The sequence below is a fragment of the Eumetopias jubatus genome, unplaced genomic scaffold (assembly GCF_037043125.1).
Source record: "Eumetopias jubatus isolate StellerSeaLion01/CBP00866 unplaced genomic scaffold, mEumJub1_p1.0 scaffold_7, whole genome shotgun sequence".
Lineage (NCBI taxonomy): Eukaryota > Metazoa > Chordata > Mammalia > Carnivora > Otariidae > Eumetopias > Eumetopias jubatus.
Genome location: NW_028274813.1, coordinates 2,393,730 through 2,401,900, shown reverse-complemented (window position 1 = coordinate 2,401,900; position 8,171 = coordinate 2,393,730). Strand labels below are relative to the sequence as shown.

Below are 8,171 nucleotides of genomic sequence, written 5' to 3'. Positions count from 1 at the left end.
GCATGGTAGGGGCGGGGTAGGGGTGGTGGAGCTGAGGCCGGGCACCGGTTTCTACCATGGACTCTGAGGGGCCCATGGCAAGGGCCACAGATACTGTGGCAGTCCTGGCCCCAGAAGAGGGAGAGCTCAGAGTGCCCCAAGGGCAGGCTGGCTCTGCAGGGGCCTGGCCACTCCCATTTTGCCAGGCTGGAGCAATCTGGGCCTGGGGTGTGGCCCAGGGTCATTGCTAGCTGGCTCTGGTTTAGGGCCCAGAGTTAGCCCCTGGGTAGCAGGGGTGGGCTGGCGAGTCTCTATCCCCTTTCGGGTCCCCAGGGCTAACACGACAAGCCCTGGTTGCTGGGAGCTGGGTGATGGAGGAAGCCATTCCACATCCCCTATTGTCCTTCCCTCCCCCACACACACCCTCTACGGAGGAACTGGCTCTGAGTCAGCCCTGCTGAGACGGAACAGGGCTGCCGCTTCCCTTTTTTGCCCTTGTCTTCCCGCTGCCCTTCCCCCAGTTCCCGGCTCAGGCTGCTCACCTGGCCCTCACCGACCCCAGCGTGAGCCCAGTTCCTGCATCTGACCACCACTAACCTCCCCCCGAAGTGGAGGATGTGCCCCGCACGGGAGGCCGGGCCTGGCCTAAGGCCACTTCGGCAATCCTTCCGGCCAGAGACTTCTGGGACAACCCTCCGATCTGCAATTTCGCTTTCTGGAATTCACCCTGGGGCCCAGTCTGAGATGTTCCCAGAGAGGTTTGCGGTGACAACATGTCCAAGGCAAAGCGTCCTCGGAGGGGTTTGGGCAGAGAGCTGGCCTTTCCGGGCACTCCGGGGCTGTGGAGAAGGGGGCGTTACGGTGCGCACCCTCGTCCCCGCCCACAGCAGCCCGGCCGAGGGGACGCTGGAACTTCTCGTTTGTCCTTTGCACGAGCTGTATAAACAGGGAAGCAGCAGCGGGCCGAAAGCCGCCCCGGAGGCGCGCTCCGCGGCGAGGAGGGGCTGCCCGCGGGTCCCGGCATCCCGCGCGGGGGGTGGGGCGCCGCGACGCCATCGCTGCGCGCCAGGCCGGAGCCGGAAGTGCGGAGCCGCTGTCGCGGCGCCACGTGCGGAGCGTCCGGGAGTGGGACCCCGCCGCCCGTGGCGGGTGAGACTCCGCGCGGCCCCCCCCCCCCCCGCCCTGTGCCGGCCGGGCCCGGCGCACCCCCACCCCTTCCGGAGGGCCCTTACCTCTCCTGCATCCCCCTTGCCGCCCGGCCCCCTGGAAGCCCGTTTGGGGGGAGACTGAGGAGAGGGGGGGGGTTCTGCGGAACGGAGCCCGGCGTGGAGGTGATAGCACAGACCACGGGCCGCTGCCCCGCCGGTGGCCGGCTCCTCATCTCGCCTCTGGAGCATGGGAGCCAGTCTCCTGGTCTTCCTGGTCCTTGCTTGGCGGGGAATCTTGGGCCCGTCCTCTGCCATGGCCCCGCTTCGGTTTCTCTGTCTGTGATTTGGACTAGTGACTTGTGTCTTACGACTCAGACCAAGGAGGGTTTAACATGTCAGGCCAGGGTGCAGCCAGGGACAGAGCCAGCCACCCCACCCCCACCGCGTGGGTTCTGGGCCTCACAGCCCTCTACCCAGACTCCAGGTGCACCCTCCTGGCGCCTTTACACGCTCATGCTGACACACTTCCTCCCAGGTCCCAGGCACCTGCCAGATAGCAACACCATGAGCTTCGTGGCGTATGAGGAGCTGATCAAAGAGGGTGATACGGCCATCCTGTCACTGGGCCATGGTGCAATGGTAGCAGTGCGTGTGCAGCGTGGGGCACAGACCCAGACCCGGCATGGTGTCCTGCGGCACTCAGTAGATCTCATCGGCCGCCCCTTCGGCTCCAAGGTGACTTGTGGCCGAGGTGGCTGGGTATATGTGCTGCACCCCACGCCTGAGCTCTGGACACTGAACCTGCCACACCGCACCCAGATCCTCTACTCCACCGACATTGCTCTGCTCACCATGATGCTGGAGCTTCGGCCTGGTTCTGTGGTCTGTGAATCCGGTGAGTTCTTTGGGCTACCTCAATTCTAACTCTGAAAAATTGACTTGAAGGTGGAGATCAGACCCAGCATCCAGACAGCCTCCAGCCTGCCCTTCCTGAGGACAAGGCGGCATGGTTGCTCAACCTCTCTTTTGCCAGGACGTTTCTGGGGAGCTGACCACAGGGAGTGAGAAGCAGCAGATCTGGTTGAGAGTTGATGGTGCGGGACCGGCGATTCCCTCCTGAGGAGCTGGTGTTCAGTGAGAGTCCTTCCTGCCTTGGTGGGGCAGGGCCAGAGTGCCACTCGCCTCTGGCCTAGGTGCTGACTGGCCGTTCCCTACCTTTTTGGTGACAGGGCTGAGAGTTGCCCCTTCCTGGAGGGAAGCCAGGGCTGCTCTGAGGTGCTCATTGTAGGTGGGGAGACTGCCTCAAGCTCATCCTTGGCCAGCACCACTGTCACTGAGTCCAAGGCCTGAGGTCGGTCCTAGCTCGCACACACGCACACACATACACATGGGTGCTGGGGCTACCTGGGATGGAGATTGAAGCATACAACCCAGCCAAAACAGCCCAGGCCCACATGCACCTAGATTTCCAGCGTATTCCTCATGGGCTGCGCAGCTGGGCTCCAAGGCTACGAAGAGTTCCCAACATCACTGCTTCCAACTTTCTGAGGACTTCAGGCCATTTGTTCCTCTCCATGTGGACAATTGGATGGTTCCTGTTACCCAACCAAACACTTTGAAATGGGAAGAGTCAGATGTAGAACCTGGGCTATAGGTCAGACGGTGGGCAGGGGCTGGGCAGAGGCCAACTGCTCAGCCATAGGGGACATGGGGTGCAGGTGGCAGATGGACTGCAAGACTTCAAGATGGCGCCATCCCCTGCTACTGTCTGTGTAGTGGGCATGCTTCTGGGCTCTGGTGTGCCAGCTCCCAGTCTAGGAATTGTGGGTCCAGCTGTGAACAAGACAGGCTGGGGTTTTGCTTCCCCGAGCAGATAGTAAGCTCGGTTCACCAGTGTCACCGGTTCAGTGCTATTGATTGCTGTGAGGCTTGTAAAACAGGGCTACGTGTTTGAGGGTGACTCCCGGGGTCCCTTCAGCTAGGTTGGTTAGGGAAGACCTCTGACAAGGGGACGTTCAGCTGGGAATGATGAGAAGGAGGCACTACCGAGAGCCAAGGGAGAGTGCCCTCCAAGGGCGAGCCATGCAAAGGCTCTGAGTAGGGGCCCAGCAAGGAGGCCAGCGTGGCAGGAGCAGGCAGTGAGGTCAGGAGGAAATGGGCACAGCTTAGAGGTCCATCAGGGGTCTGACTCTGCTGTGTTTGAGGCAGGATAGAAGGCAGCTGGCCCGTCTGTTGGTGGTTACAAAGCCAGGAGGGAGGGCCCAGGCAGTGTGGTGGCAGGGTGGGGATGGAGGGGGGGAGACACAAGTTCCCAGTGGGTCGAATGGGGGGTGGAGAGGGGAGTCAAGGGCACCTCTGAGGTGCCTGTTTGAGCTCTGGGTGTCACTGACTGGGCTGGGAAAGGCTTGGCACGGAGGGGTTTGGGATTGGAGCGGATCCAGCTTTGCCCTTGTTCATGCCGACCGCTGGTCGGCTGTTGAGGGGAGGTGGTGCGCGTGCACTGGACACTAGGTAGGAGTCTGGACATGGCTTTGGGGAGTGTTCATCAAGACTGGCACTGGAAACCATGGGGCGAGGGCAGGTCATGGCGGGGGCGTGGCCAGGTAAGAAGTCAAGCAGGGGGCGGCTGAAGGCAGCTGAGGAGTGGCCAGTGCAGTTGGAAGAGAACTAAGGAAGACTGGAGCTGTGTGGCCGGCTGGTTGCCGTGTCATGGCGCCATGAGGCTGCGCAGAGCGAGGGCAGGGCTGCCCCACCCTCGCACCCTGTGTGATAGAGGCAGGTGAGGGGCAGGGGGCAGACCGATCTAAGTGGGCCAGGAGCTCGGGGGGAGGGGGCTCAGGACCAGCCATCAGGTGGAGGGTTGGGGGCAGCCCCGTGCTGCCCCCTCTGCTCTGTCTAGACGCTACGGGACCTCTGGCGCTGGGATTGGGCAGAGCTTCCACTCTCCCCACTGGGCCCACAGCAGACTCAGGAAATAAGCCCCAGGTCCTGTCTCCACCCAGCCCCAGTGCAGCCCCAGCTAACCAGACCCTGGGCAGCCGGGACCTGGCGGGCAGCTCTGGGAGTGATGCACATGAGTAACTGGGATCGTCTGTCCCCATGGGCCCTGTGTGGGTCTTTCCAGGATGAGGGTGGAGTTGCTTCTTGAGTGTCCCCAGCAGTCCTGCCTGACACCTGTCCTGTCCCGCCAGGCACTGGCAGCGGCTCCGTGTCCCACGCCATCATCCGCACCATCGCGCCCACAGGCCACCTGCACACCGTGGAGTTCCACCAGCAGCGGGCGGAGAAGGCTCGGGAGGAGTTCCAGGAGCATCGAGTGGGCCGCTGGGTGACGGTGCGCAACCAGGACGTGTGCCGCAGCGGCTTTGGTGTGAGCCACGTGGCAGATGCTGTTTTCCTGGACATCCCGTCTCCTTGGGAGGCTGTGGGCCATGCCTGGGATGCCCTCAAGGTTGAAGGTACAGTGGGGGTTCTGGTGCAGCCCTGGGGACTGAGCTCCTGGACCCGGCCTTGGGTGTGGGTCACCTGAAGCCCAGAGGGGTCAGAAACCACCGGGCCGCACAGCCTGGCTAGGCCAGGACCGCTTTTGGCCCGAAATCGGGGTGGGTCAGACTGGCTGAGGACTCACGGGAAGTCAACCCGCGAGAGGGTGGGGTTGGGAAGAGTAAGATCTGGGGAGAAGGCGGCTCCAGCCGAGCCCCTGCTCCTTGGCCTTGCCCCGCTCGCCCCCGGATGTGGGAGATGTCTGCGTTCCCTGGGGAATGTAGCAGCTCCATCTCAGTGAGAGGGGGGCTCCACGCCATGAGACATTTTAGAGGCCTGAGGTCAGCCCCTGACCCCAGCCCTTGCCAGCAGAGTCTCCCTTCCCCCCCAGCCACAAGTCTGCGAACCGGCCTCTTTTAGGGAAGATGCTGGATGTGGAGGCGGGAAGGAGGAGGGAAGGTTGGCTCTTTGCCAGGGAGGCGCTGGCGAGGCCCTGGGTTTTTCCCTTTTCTGGAGAAGGAGCCAGCCCAGGCAGCCAGGGCCCCTTCCCCCCTCCCCGCTGAGCAGTGCAGCTGGGGAGGGCAGAGAGGGAGCCCAGGGTGCCCCAGGGGAAGGGCTGCCCCTCCGAAAGACAGGTGCCAAGGCGCTTCTCCAAGAGCAAGGCGCTCTAGGCAACGGCTCCCAGTGGGTCCCGCTGTGTCCCTGGGCTCTGCCACGGTGGGCCCCGCTTCCCTACACCTCCATGCCTTCCAGCTTTGCCCCCAGACACTGCAGGCCTGGGTCCCAGTCCCATGGAGGCCGGAGCCAGCCGCCCAGCCTGGGCCAAGTGCAGGGGGTCACACTCCCAGGCCTTCCTCCTCTTGCCAAGGTTCCTTCCTGGTGGCTAGCCCCCGGGAGCCATGCCGTCTGTCGTCCCCCCCCCCCCCCCGTGTTCCTGTAAGCCCCCTCCTTTGTGCTCTTGCTGTGTCTGCACGTTTCGGTCCCAGAGGTTCCCAACTTCCTTGTGGGCCTTGCACTTTCCAGTGGCTCGCCTGCTTTTCTGTGAGCCCGACCCCAGGCTCTGTCCTTCACCGGGTGGGGCCTGTTTTCCTAGCAGTACGCGTAGGGGTCGGGCCCCTTCTTGGGGATGACTCTGCACCCTCTCTGAGTTGGCTTCAGACTCCTGGTCCCTCCTCCAAGCCTACACCTTCTTGAAGACCAGTCTGGGGGGTCTGGGTCCCCAGGTGTGGCTGAGGTGACCAGGCCTCGGGGCCATTTGAGGACTCGCCCGGCTACATCCCTTTCCCCGCCGAGGCTTCCCTGCTAGGACAGGGACGTGGGCTGGACCCGGGCCAGGCTGAGGGACACTGCGGGTGGGCCCTGGTGGAAGGTGGCAGGAAGGGGCTGTCGGCTCCCGCCTGCACCCCGTCATCCTTGGCTGTCAGGCGCTGCTCAGAGTAGGCGCCTCCTGTTCCCCCGAGTAGGTGACAGCCTCTAATTTCCTGTGACAGCAGCAGCTCCCACCACCTGCAAACCCCTTCCCCCGCCGCCGTCGCCCTGGGTGGTTGGAGCTGTTCTGGGCGCAGTGCTCTGGCAGCTGCCGTACCAAGGCTCTGCCCTGACCCTGACCCCGACCCCATGATTCGTCCCAGCCCCAACCCTTGGCTTCCTTGTGGAAGTGGAAGGTGGCAGTGCTGAAGTCCAGATGAAGTCAGGGTTCTGGGCTCGGCCTAAGCGATCCCTTCCACGTGGCTCCAGGGGAGCTCTTATGCCACCGGCTCTCTGCCCACGGCTCCACCGTGGTCTGGACCCACGGCCTGTTGCCCGCCCGGGGGGCTGGGAGGGGGGGGCAGCCCTCAGCCACGTGGCGCCCATGCCCTCCTGCCCTCTGACCCCGGGCCTGGCTCCCCACAGGTGGGCGCTTCTGCTCCTTCTCGCCGTGCATCGAGCAAGTGCAGCGCACCTGCCAGGCGCTGGCCGCCCGCGGCTTCTCGGAACTGAGCACCCTGGAGGTGCTCCCGCAGCTGTACAACGTGCGCACCGTCAGCCTGCCTGCGCCTGACCTGGGGGCTAGCCTGGGGCCCGACGCCGGTCCCTTCCGCAGCGGCACACCCATGAAGGAGGCCGTGGGCCACACAGGCTACCTGACCTTCGCCACTAAGACCCCGGGCTAGTGGGCCTCCCGCTGGGAGCTGCAGGGAGCCGAGAACCCGCGGAGGGGGGCAGGGGGGCAGCTCAGCCACAGGCCACCTTATATGGTCAGTGCACGCCTGCTGGGGCCTGTGTTTAGACAGAACATGTGGCGGGCGGGGCGGGGCAGGGCTTGGGGGCCTCTCCGGGTGGGAAGGTCTCCCGCCCATCACCCCTTGTTCTGCTGCTGTCTGTTTCCAGAGTCTCTGCTGTCACCGGCTCTTCTGGCTATTGAGGCCAAGGGGTGTAGGTGGTGGGGCCCTGACCCCTTCCCAGGTAGCCCCGAACTGGCAGGGGGGTGAGGGAGCCAGGAGGAGGAGGAGGAGGAGGACCACCGGCTCTGTGGGCTAGCCCCTCTTCCCTCGGGAGCTGACGGTGCTGGGCTGGGGGAGGGAGAGGTGGGCTTGCTGGGTGGCCTGAGGCCCGAGGCCCCCCGCCAAGAGGACCCTATAGGCCAAGTGGGAGTGCCCTGTACCCCCTCCCATGGGAGGGACAGGGCCCGGGCAGCCTTGCCCGTCTGCCGCGCTTCTCCTGCCACTGGAAGTGCCTTCGTGGCCCTGGTCCAGCCAGAGCCCCGGCGTGTCAGTGAGAACAGAGCGCCACTTCGCCAGGAGCCTGAGGGGGACGGTAAAGTGCCTCAGGTGGCCCGGCCCGGCCCTCTCAGAGCTGTTGGAACCCTGGCTGTCCAGCCCCGGGGCTGCTTGGGTGCCCTTGCCCCCTCACAGGAGTGCTGGGGGCACGGGGTTGCGTCCAGGACGGAGGGCTGTACTCCGTGTCACCTGCCTGGCCCTGGTCTCCAGCTCTGGGCCGGGTCCCTGGCATCCCTGCTTGCCTCGGTTGCATGAGGGCCTGAGCGTCTGCCCTTGGCCTCACTGTCCTCAAGAGCTTCCGTTTTCCACAGTAAGACAAGAGCCCCAGGGAAGTGTGCCGCCAGGGGGCTGGCTCCTGACCGTGCCTGGCAGAGCAATAAACACTCTCGCCGCTGCCGTGCTCCCTGGTCTCTTCAGTGCCCCCCGTGCCAGTGTCCAGGCCGGGCCTCCCCCCACACCAGCGCCCCGGCCCCTGCTCCTTCCTCTTCCTGTCCCTGGGGCCCTGGACTCCAGGACAGCAGCCTGGGACATGATGGACAAAGGGGCGAGTGTGTGGCCACCCCCACTCAGCCGCAGAAAGGGCCACTTGTCCTAGTGGGGGAGGAGGAGGGGGGTCTGCGTGCGCGTGTGTGCACGTGTGTGTGCGTGCGCGTGTGTGTGTCCGTCCGTCCCAGAGCATTGGACCCTCCCTTCACAGCGTGGCTTGGCCTTGCTTTCATTCATAGCAGGCGCCTTCTCTTGTGCTTCCGGAAGGGCCTAGAACTCAAGAAGGACACACACACACACACACCCCGGCCCCAAG

At 64.5% G+C, this 8,171-nt stretch overlaps 1 protein-coding gene across 1 annotated transcript; it reads left to right on the top strand.

Moving 5' to 3' along the window:
• The first annotated feature begins 965 nt into the window (after positions 1–965).
• On the top strand, positions 966–7,763 carry TRMT61A (tRNA methyltransferase 61A). The gene is made up of 4 exons (XM_028102210.2): positions 966–1,128; positions 1,663–2,022; positions 4,319–4,585; positions 6,504–7,763. The coding sequence occupies exons 2-4, from the start codon at positions 1,692–1,694 to the stop codon at positions 6,761–6,763; spliced, it is 858 nt and encodes a 285-aa protein (XP_027958011.1). The 5' UTR covers positions 966–1,128; positions 1,663–1,691; the 3' UTR covers positions 6,764–7,763.
• The last annotated feature ends 408 nt before the right edge of the window (positions 7,764–8,171 follow it).

Excerpts from the sequence above, each read along its gene's own strand:
- TRMT61A (XM_028102210.2), top strand. The coding sequence starts at position 1,692 with ATGAGCTTCGTGGCGTATGAGGAGCTGATCAAAGAGGGTGATACGGCC. Across the intron at positions 2,023-4,318 it reads TTCTGTGGTCTGTGAATCCG|GCACTGGCAGCGGCTCCGTG; the intron begins GTGAGTTCTTTG and ends CTGTCCCGCCAG. Across the intron at positions 4,586-6,503 it reads GGATGCCCTCAAGGTTGAAG|GTGGGCGCTTCTGCTCCTTC; the intron begins GTACAGTGGGGG and ends GGCTCCCCACAG.